General features: G+C 46.6%; 1 protein-coding gene across 3 annotated transcripts in view; it reads right to left on the reverse strand.

Annotated features, from left to right (window-relative positions):
- The window catches only part of LOC126536194 (uncharacterized), a 288,621-nt gene that overhangs the window by 88,669 nt on the left and 179,866 nt on the right, over positions 1-20,086 (reverse strand). For all 3 annotated transcript variants that reach the window (XM_055072985.2, XM_050183085.3, XM_072287425.1), the window contains one exon: positions 12,724-12,777. In XM_055072985.2, coding sequence (XP_054928960.2) covers positions 12,724-12,777 — 54 coding nt within the window. The remainder of the gene's footprint in view (positions 1-12,723; positions 12,778-20,086) is intronic.

Below are 20,086 nucleotides of genomic sequence, written 5' to 3' on the forward strand. Positions count from 1 at the left end.
AGCACTTGAGCGCATAGGCTGAAATTCAGAAGCGTTAGAACGACGTCGTTATCAGTAACCGTGACCAACGTATGTGGAACAGCAGCGTTCCGGTTCAAAAGCACGTCGATGATGGGGTGAAGCACATATTCAAGATCAGGAACCTGTGCCTCAGCAGTCAAAGCGACGTAACTGCCTCGGATGACAGACGCACATATTGAAGCGAGCACAAGCGCAGTGGGGCGGTACTCGGAGCATCGATGAGTTGAGGCAGTTCTAACTGAAGAACACCGGTCGCGCAGTCAATGAGAGCAGAATGAGTGGACAAAGAGTCCAATCCAACGATAACGTCGTGAGGGCAGTTGTCGATCACAGCAAAGAGCACAGAAGTAGGGCGGCCGGCTCTATTTAAACGCGCAGTACACATTCCAAGAGCAACCAGCACGCCGCCTTCGGCCACATGAAGCACTCGGGCAGCTGCTGGGGTGAGGACCTTTTTTAAACGTCTACGTAGGCTAGCACTCATCACAGATACGTGGGCTCCAGTGTCGACGAGTGCTTGTACAGGTACGCCGTCTATTTTAATGTGAAAAAGACTCCTCCTTATGGGCACAGACAGCTTTTGCTGCAGTAGTTGGCAACGCAGCACCACCTCCGAAGGCAGCATTTCCTAGTTTTTCGAAAGGGTGCGGCCAAAATCCACTGGGGACGAATGGCGACGTGTCTGTGGCAAAAGGGAAGATGGGCGACGTGTTTGTGGTGAACGAGACTGGTGTCCGTGCGCCGATTGTGAGCGGCTATACTACGTGTTCCGAGCAGAGTTGGCGGCGCTATTAGACTCGGCGGTGGGCGAAAAATTGCGGGTATTTCCATCAAAACGGCTCAGGTTCGTCGGTGTGAGAGGTGTTGAGGGCCACGAGCTGCGACAGTATCGGGCGACATGACCAATGCGGCGACAGGTGAAACATATCGGCTGGTCACGTGCAGTTCTCCACTCAGTCGGGTTGCCATTACGTGGAGCGAAGCGTCGGGGTGGAGCGAAAGTAGTAGAGGGACGTTCCTTAGCTCTGGGATTGGCGACAGCAAGCACAGACTGCAAAACCAATGTTTTCAGGTTCCTGGCGAACGATAGCTTGTACGAGGGGAGCTAAAAAGTGGTAGCATCAGGGCTACGCGTACAAAAAGCTGCGGGCGCCATCGCATCCAGTTCACGTCTAACGATTCGCACCACGTCCTCTGATGGCGACGCATGCTGCTGTGCGGGTTGATCTTCACACGTCGACGTTGCGGCAGTATTGGGAAGTCTGGCGAATGGTTGCAAAACGCGTTGCCTTTTGGTCTGCTTGAATTGTCGGCACTCTTTAATGATTGCGTCAATTGTAGAGCAGCTCTTGCACATGAGCAGGTTAAACGCGTTGTCAACAATGTCCTTAAGCACGTGCCGGACATTCTCAGCTTCTGCCATGTTGTGATCAGCTTTAAGACAAAGTGTCAGCACGTCCTGGATGTACGAGACATAGGACTCCGTGGCGGATTGGGCACGGCAGGCCAGTTCCTGCTTTGCGGCAATTTTACGGCCGGCTGGTTTGCCAAGCAACTCTGTCAATTTCTCTTTGCATTGGTCCCAGCTGGTTAGCACCTCTTCGTGGTTTTCGTGCCACAGCTTTGCCGTGCCTCTTAGGTAGAGCAACAGGTTAGCTAGCATAAGCGTACGGTCCCATCTGTTGATTCCACTCACGCGTTCGTACATGGCCACCCACTCTTCAACGTCGGCGCCATCGGTCCCGCATAAAGTTCCAGGACCCTTGGGTTGCACAACGACAACCGAAGGCGACAGCGAGGTAACTGGCAACGGTGACGTTGAAGGCGCAACGATTTTTTGATCCCGCGTGCTCACCGTCATTCATGGTGCAGACGGTGATGCGACGTCCACTGTGGAGCTGCGTTTCCAGCCGTGGTACCCCGCACCTCTCACCGAAATGTTACGAGATGTGGCAAGTCTATGAAAACTATATTTACAATATATATACAGGATGAGTCAGAATAGTTAACATAGCTGACAACAAACACATTAAAGGCAATAGGTGCCGAACTGAATACATCAAGGACCCCAATAGAGGCTGAAGTAGAATTAAGGACTGAAGTTAGGAACAAGATCAGAACCAACCCTCTCCCCAGAAACATGCATCCAGAATATAATGTCGAAAGGAGAAAGGCAACAGCTAAAGAACTCTTGCTGGAAATAGAGCAGCAGAGCCAACTGGCAGCTATAGTCGATGCTGCCTGGGTGAAAGGCAAAGAAGCATATACGGCGATTGAATCGAATTATCAAGGGAAGGTGCAAGACGCTCTCACTATTTTGCCAAGCGACGTAACGATGGAGCGACGTAACGACGTAACGATTTTGCCAAGCGATGGAGGCGGAACAAGCAGCAATTGCTCTAGATATCAGGAGTAATAAGTGGGCTTGCATTTACAGTGATTCGAAATCTGCTATAAAATGCTTTTCTAAAGGCTACGTAGCTGGAGTTGCAGCTAAATTTTTGAAAACATTGGGATTATGAGAACTGAAATCCGATGGTTCCCTGTGCATATGAAAAAAATTATGGGGTTTTACGTGCCAAAACCACTTTCTGATTATGAGGCACACCGTAGTGGAGGACTCCGGAAATTTCGACCACCTGGGGTTCTTTAACGTGCACCTAAATCTAAGTACACGGGTGTTTTCGCATTTCGCCCCCATCGAAATGCGGCCGCCGTGGCCGGAATACCTGTGCATATGGGGAAGGCGGACGAGACGCGGGTAAACCTCAATTAGGTTGCTCATGATTTGGCAGGAGGACTTCCTAACCATGGCAGTCAAAACCGAGCCGTTCACCATCAAGTCAGAGAATCTAGAGATCATTTAATAACATACAATGATGTTACCAAACATTACTATTGTCACGTGGTCGTGACGTCAAAGAACACAGTAGCAATACTGTGAAACACAAAACAAACTTTTATTGGGCGAACCTGCGCCCACAAAAGAGGCTACACTTATAACACAACGATAGCGGCGAACACGGTCGGCGATCGTCGAAAATCTGATCAGCGGGTCAAGCGCGTCGGCTTTTAAAAAACAGACGTCGACCTTCCACAAAGTTCTACACCATTTGCGTCAGGTGATCAAATCAGATAACATAAGGTAACACCAGATAACATAAGGTAACATCAGATAACATAACATAACATAGAAGCATCGATAACTTTCCAGAAACTTCGGATACATGCAGGCGCGTCCCACGCTGTGCGATTACATTTGTTAGGCGGCGAAACGTGGTTGCCCGATAGACATAAGTACACGTGTCAATACCCCCCTCTTAAAAGAAGCATCGTCCCGATGCTACAAATATAAGAGAGCGAAACACAAAAGGACAGTTAATAAACATAAGTAACAAAGCAACGAGAAGAAACAAAGTCCAAAGGTCAGTTACGCGAAGCCCCAAAGTTCATTAACGCTGGTAGTACGGCTTGAGTCGCACAACGTTGACTATTTCAGGTCGTGAGCGGCGCCGCTGTGATAGCGAAATGCCGTCTGGCACGACCTCATAGTCCAGTGCGCCAATACGTCGGATGATCTTGTACGGTCCGAAATAGCGACGCAAAAGCTTCTCGCTCAGTCCTCGTCGGCGTATAGGGGTCGAAACCCAAACACGGTCACCGGGTTGGTACTCGACGAAGCGTCGTCGGGGGTTGTAGTGTCGGCTGTCGGTCCTCTGCTGGTTCTTTATAGACCTCAGACTCTGCCCAGGCGGCGCTGCGAAAAAACCCGTCACCAGCGCCCCCATCGGAGCCTTGGCGCGAACTGAGTAGTGCAAGGAGAGCTGTCCGCAAGCAAAGGTGCATAGGCCACAATGTACCCTTCTCTTTCGTTTGTGTTGAGGCACGGTTTCTTAAAATCAAGGGCCTGGAAAACTTCTTCCGCCCATCCACGCTTCGGAAAGGAAGCTCAGCAGGGCGAAGTACGTGTACAATATAAAATAAAGTCTCAAGTGTTATTTCGGCGTGCTGCAACACGCAAGTACAGAGAGCATCAAGTTTGTCTATAGGCATATCAGCATAAAGATCTAAGCATTTCAAATTGGTTCATATTGAATATGTCCTGAATACAAGACTTATTAAGGATCTCCTATATTTTTATGTATTTTATCGTATTGTTTTGTCTCGCAATTATTTACAGAGAGTAAATCCATTCATAGCCTTTTCCAGGGCAGCAAACAGTAAACGTTTTCCAAGGCAGCAAATTGCGTGCGATCATAACAAAAGTAAGCTTCCTACAGTGCCTACGCGCTGCATCTTTCTTTCTCGCAGGAGCTACAGCATCGCTCAGTACCTTAATTTGAACTTTTTGCAGACGTTTCGAGCAGCAAGCGCGCACACATAAATGTAAATAAACGCTACATTTTTTTTTCTTTACACACGTACGTTATTCCGCAGTTACTCATCCAGTGCTCCTACAGCAACTTTATTGCTCACATTTGAAAAACGCAGTCGAGCAGACTCGGCACATTGCGAAGCGTGCTTGTATCGGTGCAGGACATACAAAATACCGAAAGCAGAAATGAGCTCGCGATACAACGATGCTCCAGAACAGGATTTTGAATTCATAAACGAACCAAAATGTTTGGTTAAGCTGACCTGCCAAATCTCTCCGTTCCACTTGTTGAGTCAAGTGGAGGCGGACGTCTGTTAAAAGGCGGAGATATCGATGGCACATAAGCAGGATGGTTCGCAACGTTGTTTTTTCTGTTACCAACAAAGTGGCGGCTACAGATTCTCGAGTTTTCGTTTGGTTACCACGGTCCTCCGTCAGGGCTACGCAACACAATTACAGAAGAACAAAATTGTCGCACTTTCTCATGCGAGCCGCTGTGTTGTGGGGAATGCAAGTAATGCGATTACCCAACAGGTTGAACGGCCCGTATCCAGCGCTCTCGCCTTTCCCCTTCATACGATCGCGATGGAAATCGGTAAAACTGAACGTTGTTATTCCGTCCTTCACGTTCATCACAACTCACTTTACAACACAACAGTAGCGTCGATTGCGGCGTTTCTTCGTAGCGCGCGGAGCTATCGCGGTTGCCGTTGTTTCGTCATCAGTCTGATGAGTGAGCCAGCAAGCGCTTTACGGCAGTTCGGCGGCGCGTCCGACTAGAGTTATAGCACTCTGTCTGGATGTTAAATGCGCAAAACACTCGCCATATGGCCCAAAATCTAGTTAAATCGTTGTTTCGCAGTCGCTAGCTGCATAGGCAACTTAGCAAGGGAGTCGGGCTTCGCACTACTCAATTACTCTCTCTTCGCACCGGCAGGTGGCGCTACGCGTCTTGCAAAACTAAAGCCCCTGAAACTTCGTAAAGTAGTGCCACTCTCCTCCTCCGCCTTCACTCCTCCTCGTTTCTCCTCTCTTTCGCGCTCCCTCCTCAACCGTGGCGCCACCTACATTGCTCGAGCGCAGCAGACGACCTTTCGCAGAGTGAATGCACGCATAGCAAGGCAGTGCTCTTTAGGCGTTCACGTTGGCTTTCCAGCTCCGCGTAACTTCGTGTACAGCATAGAATTTCTAGTCGGATGCTTATACAAATTCGGTAACGACAGCTTTTGTTTCATTTTTTGATAACTATTTCTTAAAAAAGTATCTGAAGGAGTGTTAACGCTGTGCGCTGACGACTGCGAATGTATCGCGTGCCCTACAATTAGGTACGCAACATTTGTCAAGGGCGTGTCGCAAGATCTTGTTGCGAATGGTTGTAAATAACACGTTTACCATCGAATGACAACCTCTTGGCTTCCAGCAAGCCCTCAGCCTAAAGAATCCGCGCCGCCCTTACCATGTGAATTCGCGGCGCGTATCAGCTGTGACGTACAAATGCTGACGGAGATCACTGCTCTGGAGGTTCGAAAGTGTATTACAAGCTGCAGTGCCGCCAACGTGCGTGCTTGCCAATCTAAGAGCGCGCAAAGCTCCAGAGGTGGGCGCTGGTGCTATTATGCTTCTCGTGTATCAACGCCGACAGAAATACCGCGGCCGATCATCGAGTCGGGACTGTGCGTACACAAGAAAATAAAATGAGTTTTTAGCATTCGTGCGCGAAGCGGGAGCGCGATAACAATGCTTGACTCAATCTCAAACAACACCACTGTGGCCTTCAGTAATTTTTTCAGGTTAATGACTTATCACGAATAACAGTTCATCGTGCGTTGGTTCGTCCGTTTACTAAGTGACGAACCGAGTTGCACTGAGGTGCATGCATTGAGGACGTTTGCACTCCCTTCGAAGTAACATTTGCGAGACATGAATTTATTAGTGAAGTCATGATCGCGCAATGAATCCCCCCGCCATGACGCGGCCGAAATTGCGGCAAGTGAAATGTTTTATCCATAGGTTAAAATGATATGAAACGGCATTCGAGTTGCAAGTTAACAGTTTATTTTCACATAGATGCATGACAGATTTGCCTTTGCAGTCACAAGTGCGTGTGCACCATTTATTTGTCTCATAGCGTAAATAAACGCACCAGCAAGAGTCCTACAGCAAGCGCGTCTCAATTAGGCATAGTGACTGTAGAAACTATAATAGTGGCATAGACGAGCAAGCGAACGACTATATGAGCGCGCGAACTAAACGAGCGAGCAAACGACTAAACAAGCGTGCGAACGAACGAGCAAACGACTAAGCACGAACGACGACTAAACCAGCCAGGGAACGGGCGGGCGACCGCACGTTTTCTTTGCGAGTGCTCCACCGCCGCATCTTAAGCTTCGCACACTTTAAAGCTCACGCGAATTAGCACATCCGTCTCAATTACCGATGATGCGGTCGCTCGACGACGAACGCACCGCGTAACACGGTTTCGGGAGAGCACGCACGCTTTTCATCGGTGCCTCTGTATCGCAAATCCACCGGGCGACCGCCAACGAGGAACACGAACAAATATGGCAAACAAAGCTAGCCTATCTAAAGAAAGCTAGTAATTAAGTAACCACAAAAGGCAGAGAGTTGCTCTCCTGAGGCGCTTTCATGATCGAGACTGAAATTTTATCAAAAGGACTGCGCTGAATCTTAAAAATTTCGTAATCACGTTATCGCACGCAACCTCGCGTGCCCGCGAACTCCAGCCGGTTGGCGTTCAAAACGATTAAGCGCACCAAATATGACCAACACGACCACGTAGTGCGCATATAAGCAAAGCAGACGTTGCGTAAAAATCACGTTAAAGCGTGCGTACAAATGACAACATGCACAGTGAACTGTGCAATATCTACTACGTTATTGCCCGCAGCACAATACGCAAGCCTGGCACATACAATACTCTGAGAGAGCCACAACTTACATCACATAGTCGCGCGGAGGAAGTTGGTCGGAAGTTCTCCCTGCCGATTCGGTGAAGCCATGTCTTTCTTCTTAACCCGTTGCGCTTACCGGACGGTATCGCGAACATATTCTTGCCTTTGCTAAAACTATATTGGCATCCAAACGCGCAGCAGGTCATGGTAACAGAAAATGACGTGAAGCGACGTCGCACTTGCCACAAAACATCCATCAAGGTGTTCACAAGATCGAAACAACACAGAATAGGAACGGAAGGAATGCCGCCAACAAGCGCCGCTTCTCGAGCAAAGATGGCACTGAAGCGCGACTGTAAACAAACGAAGCCGGCGCAAGGGGCCACGTGATGCCATTAGGCCAATAGCGACGCGGCGTCGGCTTCGGCCAGAGCGCTGGAGGAGGAAGCGGCATTCTTCAAAGCGTGGCACTACTTTACGAAGTTTAAGGGGCTTTATGCAAAACTCCAGAGTCTGACGTCCATTCGCAGGCGGGCGAGCTGTCGGGCTTCTTCGGCGCGCTGGCGATAGGTAGCGACGTCAAGGTTCTCCTCGTCAGTGACATGCGGCAGCATGGCGTCGAGCATCGTCGTCGGGTTCCTGCCCTAGACCAGCTTGAACGGCGTGATCTGTGTTGTTTCTTGCACCGCCGTGTTGTAAGCGAATGTCACGTACGGCAGGACGGCATCCCAGGTCTTGTGTTCGACGTCGACGTACATCGCTAGCATGTCGGCGAGGGTCTTATTCAGCCGCTCCGTAAGACCATTCGTCCGCGGATGGTAGGCCGTTGTCCTCCTGTGCCTTGTCTGACTGTATTTCAGAATGGCTTGGGTGAGCTTCGCTGTAAAGGCCGTTCCTCTGTCGGTGATGAGGACTTCTGGGGCACCATGTCGCAGCAGGATGCTTTCGACAAAGAATTCCGCCACTTCGGCTGCGCTACCTTTCGGCAGTGCTTTAGTTTCAGCGAAGCGGGTGAGGTAGTCGGTCGCCACGACGATCCACTTATTTCCGGTTGTTGACGTCGGAAAGGGTCCCAGCAAGTCCATCCCGATCTGCTGGAATGATCGGCAAGGAGGCTCGATTGGCTGTAGTAATCCGGCTGGCCTTGTCGGCGGTGTCTTCCGTCGTTGACAGTCTCGGCATGTTCTGACATAACGGGCGACGACGGCAGTCAGGCGCGGCCAATAATACTTTTCTTCTATCCTCGATAGTGTCCGGGAAAATCCGAGGTGTCCAGCGGTCGGATCGTCATGTAGGGCGTGCAATACTTCTGGACGAAGTCCTGACGGGACAACAAGAAGGTAGTTGGTGCGGATTGGTGAGAAGTTCTTCTTCACGAGTAGATTGTTTTGAAGCGTCAAGGAAGATAATCTGCGCTTAAATGCCCTCGGGACAACGTCGGTGTGCCCTTCCAAATTTTCGACGAGGCCTTTTAGCTCCGGGTCTGCCCGTTGCTGTTCAGCGAAGCCTTCCGCTCTTACCATTCCAAGGAAGGCGTCGTCATTCTCGTCGTCTTGCGGTGGCGGGTCAATCACCTGTTCGACTCCGTTTCTTCTCTGGACTAGAACGGCACCGAGGCCTAGGGTACTGTCGTCATTATGGATTTCTGTATCGGCGTACTCGTCGAAGTGCGCAAGTACCGGCGCGACTGCATGCGTCGTTTGAGTTCTTCAAATGCGTCGGCCTGCGGCGTTTTCCACTTGAACTCAGCATCACATTTAGTTAGACGTGTCAACGGCTCGGCGATGCGTGCAAAGTTCTTGACAAAGCGCCTGTAGTAGGCACACATGCCAAGGAATCTACGCACTGTCTTCTTGTTGATGGGTTGCGGGAACTGTGCGATGGCAGCTGTCTTTTGCAGGCCATCAAGCCCTGACGACTTGATGGCGTCTAGTACTGTCGCAAGCCGCTTGAGGTGATCGTCGAAATTTTCGGCGAAGACGACGACGTCATCCAAGTAAACGAGACAGGTCTGCCACTTCAATCCTGCTAACACCGTGTCCATGACGCGCTGGAACGTTGCAGGCGCCGAGCACAGTCCGAAAGGCATAACCTTGAACTCGTAGAGGCCGTCTGGGGTGATGAAGGCCGTCTTTTCGCGATCTCCTTCGTCGACTTCTATTTGCCAATAGCCAGACTTGAGGTCCATCGACGAGAAGTATTTAGCGTTGCAGAGCCGATCCAAAACGTCGTCTATTCGTGGGAGGGGGTACACGTCCTTCTTCGTGATCTTGTTCAGACGACGATAATCGACGCAGAAACGTAGGGTTCCGTCCTTTTTCTTTACCAGGACAACAGGGGATGCCCACGGGCTTTTCGACGGCTGGATGATGTCGTTGCGCAGCATTTCGTCGACTTGTTCTCTTATAGCTGCACGTTTTCGCGGCGAAACTCGGTAAGGGCTCTGGCGGAGTGGTCGAGCACACTCCTCGGTGATTATGCGATGCTTGGCGACTGGTGTTTGTCGAATCCTCGATGACGTTGAAAAGCAGCCTTTGTATCGTCGGAGCAGACTTCTGAGCTGCTCTTGCTTAATCACGGGGAGACTTGGATTAATGTCGTAGTCTGGTTCGGGAACCATCGGGGCTTAGCGGAGAGACGAGAACTAGGAGTCGGATTCCTGATTAATAAGAACATAGCTGGTAACATACAGGAATTCTATAGCATTAATGAGAGGGTGGCATGTCTTGTTGTGAAACTTAATAAGAGGTACAAAATGAAGGTTATACAGGTCTACGCCCCTACATCCAGTCAAGATGACCAGGAAGTCGAAAGCTTCTATGAAGACGTGGAATTGGCGATGGGTAAAGTCAAAACAAAATACAGTATACTGATGGGCGACTTCAATGCCAAGGTAGGCAAGAAGCAGGCTGGAGACAAGGCAGTGGGGGAATATGGCATAGGCACTAGGAATAGCAGGGGAGAGTTATTAGTAGAGTTTGCAGTACAGAATAATATGCGGATAATGAATACCTTACTCCGCAAGCGAGATAGCCGAAAGTGGACGTGGAGGAGCCCGAACGGCGAGACTAGAATTGAAATAGACCTCATACTCTGCGCTAACCCTGGCATCACACAAGATGTGGACGTGCTCAGCAAGGTGCACTGCAGTGACCATAGGATGGTAAGAACTCGAATTAGCCTAGACCTGAGGAGGGAACGGAAGCAACTGGTACATAAGAAGTCGATCAATGAGTTAGCGGTAAGAGGGAAAATAGAGGAATTCCAGATCAAGCTACAGAACAGGTATTCGGCTTTGACTCAGGAAGAGGACCTTAGTGTTGAAGCAATGAACGACAATCTTGTGGGCATCATTAAGGAGTGTGCAATAGAAGTCGGTGGTAACTCCGTTAGACAGGATACCACTAAGCTATCGCAGGAGACGAAAGATCTGATCAAAAAACGCCAATGTACGAAAGCCTCTAACCCCACAGCTAGAATAGAACTGGCCGAACTTTCGAAGTTTATCAACAAGCGTAAGACAGCTGACATAAGGAAGTATAATATGGATAGAATTGAACATGCTCTCAGGAACGGAGGAAGCCTAAAAGCAGTAAAGAAGAAATTAGGAATTGGCAAGAATCAGATGTGGCTGAGGAGTTCTATAGAGATTTATACAGTACCAGTGGCACCCACGACGATAATGGAAGAGAGAATAGTCTAGAGGAATTCGAAATCCCACAGGTAACACCGGAAGAAGTAAAGAAAGCCTTGGGAGCTATGCAAAGGGGGAAGGCAGCTGGGGAGGATCAGGTAACAGCAGATTTGTTGAAGGATGGTGGGCAGATTGCTCTAGAGAAACTGGCCACCCTGTATACGCAATGCCTCAGGACTTCGAGCGTACCGGAATCTTGGAAAAACGCTAATATAATCCTAATCCATAAGAAAGGGGACGCCAAAGACTTGAAAAATTATAGACCGATCAGTTTACTGTCTGTTGCCTACAAAGTATTTACTAAGGTAATTGCGAATAGAATCAGGAACACCTTAGACTTCCGTCAACCAAAGGACTAGGCAGGATTCCGTAAAGTATACTCAACAATAGACCATATTCACACTATCAATCAGGTGATAGAAAAATGTGCGTAATATAACCAACCTTTATATATAGCTTTCATTGATTACGAGAAAGCGTTTGATTCAGTCGAAACCTCAGCAGTCATGGAGGCATTGCGGAATCAGGGTGTAGACGAGCCGTATGTAAAAATACTGAAAGATATCTATAGCGGCTCCACAGCCACTGTAGTCCTCCATAAAGAAAGCAACAAAATCCCAATAAGGAAAGGCGTCAGGCAGTGAGATACGATCTATCCGATGCTCTTCATAGCGTGTTTACAGGAAGTATTCAGAGACCTGGATTGGGAAGAATTGGGAATAAGAGTTAATGGAGAATACCTTAGTAACTTGTGATTCGCTGATGATATTGCCTTGCTTAGTAACTCAGGGGATCAACTGCAATGCATGCTCACTGACCTGGAGAGGCAAAGCCGAAGGGTGGGTCTAAAAATTAATCTGCATAAAACTAAAGTAATGTTTAACAGTCTCGGAAGGGAACAGCAGTTTACAATAGGTAGTGAGGCACTGGAAGTGGTAAGAGAATACATCTACTTAGGACAGGTAGTGACTGCGGATCCGGATCATGAGACTGAAATAATCAGAAGAATAAGAATGGGCTGGGGTGCGTTTGGCAGGCATTCTCAGATCATGAACAGCAGGTTGCCATTATCCCTCAAGAGAAAAGTTTATAACAGCTGTGTCTTACCAGTACTCACGTACGGGGCAGAAACCTGGAGGATTACGAAAAGAGTTCTACTTAAATTGAGGACGACGCAACGAGCTATGGAAAGAAGAATGATAGGTGTAACGTTAAGGGATAAGAAAAGAGCAGATTGGGTGAGGGAACAAACGCGAGTTAACGATATCTTAGTTGAAATCAAGAAAATGAAATAGGCATGGGCAGGACACGTAATGAGGAGAGAAGATAACCGATGGTCATTAAGAGTTACGGAATGGATTCCAAGGGAAGGAAAGCGTAGCAGAGGGCGGCAGAAAGTTAGGTGGGCAGATGAGATTAAGAAGTCTGCAGGGACAACATGGCCACAATTAGTACATGACCGGGGTAGTTGGAGAAGTATGGGAGATGCCTTTGCCCTGCAGTGGGCATAAGCAGGCTGATGATGATGACGATACACACACACACACACACACACACATATATATATATATATATATATATATATATATATATATATATATATATATATATATATATATATATATATGTACAAACGCATTCATACTTATTTAAAAGAATACATAACCCTTTTTTTCTGCAGTGTATGCCAGCGGCATAGCAGTAAGAAAAAGAATACTTACAGAAACAAAGAATCCAATCCAGGATCCCATTGCGCTTCCTAGTGCGTGCGTTGACTAAACAAAGGAGAGGAGAGAGAGAAATGGTTAAGTTCACCTGGAGACAGGGAAGCTAAGCGTAGTGGTATTTGAGTGCTGTCTGTTTAAATGACCTGACGTCTATAATCCGACATAGCTGCAGTTCAAAAGCTAAAAAAAGAAGCGCGAAAGGCATACAGCTCTGGCATAGAATAAAATACGAAGTGGCCTCTGTCCTTGCGCATTTTTGGCTCCTCTAGCAGAAGAGGAACCGTTAAGCGTTCGAGCGTGTGCCTCGCTGAGAGTTGAAATGCTGGAGTTTTCAAGAGCCGAAACTAGGAGGCACGCCATTTTTGGCATCTCAAATAAAATGTTGACCAGCTGCGGTTCTCGACGCGCCCCCGATGCTTGGTGCATGGATGTGTTTGCATTCCGACCGGGATTGAACTTGAGAGCCGCTGGCCAGAGCTGGCGAGTTAAGCCAGTGGCTGCATATTCTTCCTGGATGGTGAGCGGATGGAGTAATTTACTTTATCCCAATGTCGTATGGGAATGTCTATATCGGCCATTCGGCAAGGTGTGTTAGACCGTCTGAGGTAGATTGCTCAGAAAGTAAGTGTTTGGAGGACGCTTAAGCGTCGGCTATCCTCTCAGAGGATATGTGCTGTCGGTTTCTTTTATCTATTACATTTTTTGTGGGCTGCCGTTTTCAATATTTCGAGGAATAAATTTGTAAAGAATGAAAGCCAAGGTATCAGCAACTGTGGTGGTAAAAGAGTGGTTGGGAGTTCATGGTTCGAAATCTGGTCCGAAATGCTTTTCGACGCCCGGATCTTCTGCGACACAGGGCCCTTAACGCTGTCGCGTTAAAAAGGGTACGAGCACATTTGGTCGCTCACGTTGCGGCATGTGGCTGTGAAACACGACTTCGGGAGACCATGATCCTAGGCAGCAGCAAAAGTTGCACGTCTCGGTTGGCTTTGGAGGCATTCTTTATCAAAAAGAATGCCTCCATTTGTATTTGCGAAGGTCCGACAAACTTTCATTCCTCAGAGAAATATTTATGCAAGCCGCTCAGTGATACGCGCGATCCCTGTGACTGCGATGTCGCGGCGAAGCACATGCTGTACAAATTGTGCACGCATCGGTGGCTGGCATCTTAATAAACAGTGGCACCCGTCCTTCTCATTTGCTCTTTTGAGCCCGTGTAATAATTTGTGCTATACTGCATAATTATTATGGAAGATCAGCTAGCCCAACGGTCAGTCTTCCTGCCGTACGCTAAGACGTACCTCTGAAAAGCATGAAAAGTATCAATGAAAGACCAAACTGCATGCAACTGCGCATAAATTGAGGCCATTGTCGCATTAAGACAACTATATAATAAGCCAAGGGAAAATGTGCGCAGGACTCTCGAAGGGAGCCAAAAAAATGAAAGGAAAGCCCAATGCCAACGTTATTTCAATCATTGACGCTGGAGCTAGCAGCTTCGTGTCACAGTTCGAAACTCTAGAACATATGGCAGCTCTAGAACATATGTAGTAATTATTATAAATTTTGGTGTGTTTTAATATTAATATGGGCCTTATACACGATTCCAAGCAAACAAAAGCAAATCCAACTACATGACATATAGTCGCACTAGTCGCACTAGAGGAACATTAACTGCTCCCGTGGATGACCATTGCTTCGAGAAAAATCGGCACTCAATATACATAGCAGCATAATTCAATGCTGTTTCAGTCTACCTTTCTAGAAGTTCAGTTTTTTTGTCTCCGGAAAACCTATCGTTATGTAAAAACGGCCGTGGACAATTTCATGTTGTGTCGCGAGCTCGGAACCAGCGACAAATACTTCGAGAGTGAGGAGGCACACGGGCCGAGGACGTAGCAAAGAAAGCAAGCATATGCAAGGACCATAGGCGTCCCTTATAGTTTCGCCTATTCCTATGCAGAAGCTTTCCGTGTTCTGCGCACTTCTATTGTGGCCTGGTAAGTTCCTATTGAATGATGTTTTAGAATTTGTCCCCTAACTTTTATTACACTCCATGGTAATGATGGCTTTCTCGTGTGAGTGATGTTGCACCAATTATGTGCCGTTAATTTTTATCGCAGTTTTATATCTGAAAGCGCATGTGTGCCATCCCTCACGAAAGAAAAATTTCAGTTGCACCTCTTCACTAAAGTGCTGAAACGGCAGATACCAAAATTATCGCCAGGTCTCGCTTTTCTTTAGGTTCCCTAATGGTTTTCTGAGATTGTTCTTCTGAAACAACTATTTTCATTCTTCAAAAACAAATAAGCAATACTCAACACGGATTTGTTTAGTCCCAATCTGTCAAAACTAATCTCGTGTCTTTTCTTCAAGGAGTTGGTCTCCTCTATGCTAACTATAGGCAAGTATATACCGTGTATTTTAACTTTTCTAAGGCTTCCGACCTTTTTTTGACATGGTTTATTTCTAGAAACGCTCCTATCTAAGGCATAAGATCAAGCCACTTTGTATTGACCAATTATCACCTCTCATCAGGGATCAATTATGCTGGGATTGACGCGCACTTCTTCGTTCCAGACCGTTTCCTGACTGTTCCGAATCATTTTTTCCTAATGCGTCTGACAGATGGGTTTTTCAGTGCACTTCTTTATGTTTTTATTAATGATATTGAATACGCGCTAACCCTCTCTGATGTTACGTGTATATTGACGACAAGCTTTTGCGTGTCAGTGAAAATTGCAATGACTAAATTGCTGCAAGCCGACGTTCATTCCATTGTCCAATGGTGAACAAGCAGTCCTTCTTATTAACTCACACAAAACACTTGCTTCATTCACTAGAAACATGAATGCCACAGAGCCTGTTTATTATTTAAATAGTTCACCATTGAGAAGACTGTTTGTCCGTGACACAGGTGTTTTGTTTGACTCGGTGTTAGCGCTCTGTGTACACGTGTCAAATGTGGCGAATACTTCGTTTATGCTATTATGCGCTATCTAAAAAAAAAACAAAAGCCTTCTGTAATGTTAAATGCGTTCGGCTCTTCTATTTTTATCTGGGACGAGCAAGGCTTGAGTATTGTTCAGCTGCATGAAACATAATTCTCAAGAATAAAAGAACAGTTTAGGACGTTAAGAGCCGATTTGTTCATCGACTATATGTTCGGTTCTTGAGGAGCAAATCTTGTAATGATTACGTGCATACCTTGCAGAGGTCCAGCATTTTCCCTACCGTGACATACCGTGATCACGCATTCTTATTCGAAATTGTACGTAATCTAGTTTAATCGAACACGTTAACTCTGGCTCATGTGTTTACGGTACTGCAGTGAAGCTTGGCCAATGCCAGTGTTGTTGTTGTTGTTTTTTTTTTTTTTTTTGCCCATTCGTGATCGACCTAGCCTGAGCCCTAATATCAGTTTTGTAACCGAGAACAACATAGATACATCTAGATGTTGATCTCTTTTTTGCGCGCGTATGTTGACCACCCGACTATTCGTCGCTTGGTTGAATTTTGATTACGTTCATATTCGCTCCGTTCTACCTATGTGAAATATCTTTTCTTTCCTTTCTCATTCTGCAAAAGTGCACCAACACCGATGCCACGTGCTGTTTGTAGTTACACACAGAAATAAAGAAATGAATAAATTAATGAATGAGGACTCGTCCGTGTCAACAGTTTTTATGCGCTCTGCGCTAAATGCTGCCGAACAAACATTTCAACGTAACTAGAGGCTTGACATGCTTGTAACAGAACGTGTGCTCGCATCGCATTACGCATGTACGTATATACTTGCCGCTTCGTGTGATCCTCTTGTTACGCCATGAAGTTTTGTGAGCAGTTATATATATCTTTAATATTTCTGTTTATTTGCGTCTATATCTTTAACTAAGCTTTTGGTACAGCGGGCTCTTTGTGAAAAGTACCATAGTATGATAGGCAATAAACAATATAGAGCTTTCCGTCTTGTGAAAGAAATGTTATGGGACGCAAATTTACACGGCAAATAAACAATCCTAAAAGTAGTAGAAAGAAAACGCGAAGGAAGCGAATAAGAACACGAGCAGAGGTTCAGGCCTAGATCAAGTAAGAAAGCTTGCTTCAGCTTTTTTCTTAAGCTTCCTATAACAACTTATAGGTGCCCTGAATAGAGGGGCCCTATACCTCTACCCTTATTTAGTAGACATTCTCTGTCTCACGGTCAATTGAGAACCTTGTGGCTCAGAAAATTTGCAAGCACTGGGTATGTTACTGCCAGTCTTATAAACATCAGACTGCCTTAGTGGAACTTGATTACAAACACTTTATAGAACAAACGATCTTGACATACCGGCCTCCACCATTTGCAACGTGCAAGATCACAAAAGCGCTACTGTGATTCTAGAGATCAACCACCCTAGATGACTGCCTATTACACACCGAAAAATAGATGCTAGTTCGCATGTGTGTATTCGTGCATAGCCTGAACTTTTCTTCTCTCCTCTTTGTCATCTTTCGCTTCCCTTTCCCCATAGCAGAATTGCCTACCGGCCTTATGCTAATAAACAGCCGGTATCCCGCTTTTCTTCTTACTCGTGTTCGGATCTCGTATAGGCGCAAACTGAACTGCCGCCACATTGTGACTGTATGCTAGCAACCAGTCCTGACATGGGGTATCGTGCACACCTTAGGTTTCAGCAGAAAAAAGATTGATAGTTTTTATTGAAATGACAAATGCCACTGTGAAACAGCTCCCTGGCGCTAAAGAAGAGAAAACAGAAATAAACGATGCGCAGGAAATGGCTGCTGCCCCTATCAGCAGGCCCTAATTCAAGATTGAATAAATTCAGTGGAAGGTTCACAATGGCGCCGGAAACCTAAAATCAAGTTAAACTTTCGTCAGAAAACGACCCGTCTTGGAAAAAAAATTGAAATAAGGGATGAAGGAATGGCTCCGCACCAAGCTTTTATGGTCTCACAAAGATTCGTAAAGCAGGATTCCTTTACGGCGTATTGTGATTTCAAGTCTATCACCCTACGAGCCCTGTAAACCGCTCTTCACAAGATACTCGCTCCTCTCAATGGAAAAACAGAACCTTACGTTTTCCACTCAGAACACTTTGTGGAAATGGCGTTTAATCTGAGTCAGGACAACGACTGCATGATGCCTTTTGATGTGGTTTTTCTGTTCAGTAATGCGCCTGTGTCTCTCGCAGTTTCTGCGACCCACGGAATGTCTTAACATTTCAGCAAACTGAAAAACTAGAATTATCTCTTCATTATTCATCTCTGTAGAATATTGCAATTCTGCCTTTCAATCACTTCTCATTTTAGCGGTGAGTTCCAGAATTAGATTAGCGGAACTTCCATTGGTGCCGTGGTGCCTGTCACTATAAGCGCACTCATCATGGATCGAAAAGCGGGAGCCAAACACTTGGAGCACCAAGTCAAATGTGTCTGAGCGACATGTGGGGGGAAGGTTCTTTTTACGTGAGGAAGGCTTACGAGATCGACAACGTGGTCGCGTATTGCCCTAAAGAGCCTGCAATACAGTTTATGCCAGACTTGGAAAATTCCCATTCTCTCCCCTTTTTAGATGACCTCTCGAAAAGAGAGTGGTCGAACCTGTCCATTTCTACATTCGCAAAAGGGACTCATACAGGACAATACATTTGTTTCATTTGGAATGACCCTACAAGCCACAAGTTAAAGCAGTTCGAAGCGTCGTCAAGAGAACCGAAGTAATCAGCTCTTCTCTGCACCTTTAAACGAAGGAACACCGTGATATTAAGAAGCATGGTGGTACAATGGCATTAATCCTCCGCTGAAATCACAGGAATGCTGTCGACCTACCCCTACCCCGTATCTCGATACCACCTAGTGTTCTGGTGTGCTAAGGAGGATGAAGCTTCTTCCGACACCTGCACTCCTACCCGAAAAGCATAGGTCATTGCCTATAAAATTATTTGCACCGAATTATCTGCGTCCTACATTGGCGAAAATAAGGACTTTCTGGAAAGAATTCGTCAACAGAAGGATGATTTTCATCACGTCAAAAGAGAACATAGCGATGTGGCAGAACACAGTGGGCTTTTTGACCACTACATTAGTTCTGACAGCGCCGTCTTCTCGGAAAAGGAAAACAGTTACCAGTGGCGGTTTCTTTTCGAATCCTGACACATTAAAAAAACGCCTCAAAACATCGATGGTTCTTCAGAACACTTGCCGTATTCTCTTGCCAAGGACTGCGGAACATCTTTACGCACCAGTTAAGCCCCGCCCCCCCCCCCCTATAACTTATTATAACTGCTCCTATACCTTAACGCTTTTTATCGCTGGCTCTACTCAATAATAAAGTATAGCAAAAACATAGATGTTTCGCCAGCTATGCAGGTGGCATCATCAGTACAGAAATTTCAACAAACGAGAGAACACATCCTATCAATGTATGGTATGCCGTAAGAATCCGGTGGAGATCCATGGTTAGAATTACAAGCAGATCAATTGCGATGAATAAACCTTGATTCCACAAATTTTCTTGGGCCCTATCGGTGTTCCCATGCTAACGTTACTACATGGTCGAAATAGAACATGCGTCCTTTTGTAAAGCACGCCAGTTCCGTCTTTGCACATGTGGCGTGCGTTCCTTTCGTAGCCAGTTTAGCACGACAACACCGATGGTGCCCAAGAAATTTTGTGGAATAATGATTCAGCCGTCGCAATCGATCTGCATGCATTTCAAACCGAGGCCTCCTTCCGGGTGTCTAGGTACTCTTATACATAAAGACGATGTATTGCATTTGTTGTTACTTGTGCACTGAAGATGCCACCAGCAAAGGTGGCAAAACGTCTGTTTTCTTATACTTTATTGTTTAGTAAAGCCAGAGATAAAAAAAAATTCAAGTATGAGTTCCCCTGGCTTTTGGGACATTCTTTTTTTACTGCTACGCCTCCCGTCCTCTCACATGAAGAAGTAGTCTGTCGCGCTTCGAAACATCGGATTTAGGAGACATTTGCTGAGAGTCTAACTTAATTCTCTATTAAGCAAAGAAATACCAGTCATGGTAAACCGCAACGCGCCCCTGTCCTTCCAGCCTTTTGATCGACAATCGATTGTACATTTCATTGAAGAAATGGTTTCGCAATGGCGGGTATTTTGCATGGCGTTTTGTATGCAAGGGCCTCATACACTTATCTGGCTTTCCGGCTCTCTGTTTGTTTAACCAACCTGAAAGCAGATGTTGCCAAGATCGGGCTCGTACATCGGTTTGCACGCTTAGGCCGCTACTCAGCAGACATGGACATCGCAGGAGCGAGAGTGTTCGCAAGAATGTCTAGGTCTGCTCACAAGTAAGCGATATGTCACAGTGTTTGG

Source organism: Dermacentor andersoni, chromosome 3, assembly GCF_023375885.2.
Source record: "Dermacentor andersoni chromosome 3, qqDerAnde1_hic_scaffold, whole genome shotgun sequence".
NCBI lineage: Eukaryota > Metazoa > Arthropoda > Arachnida > Ixodida > Ixodidae > Dermacentor > Dermacentor andersoni.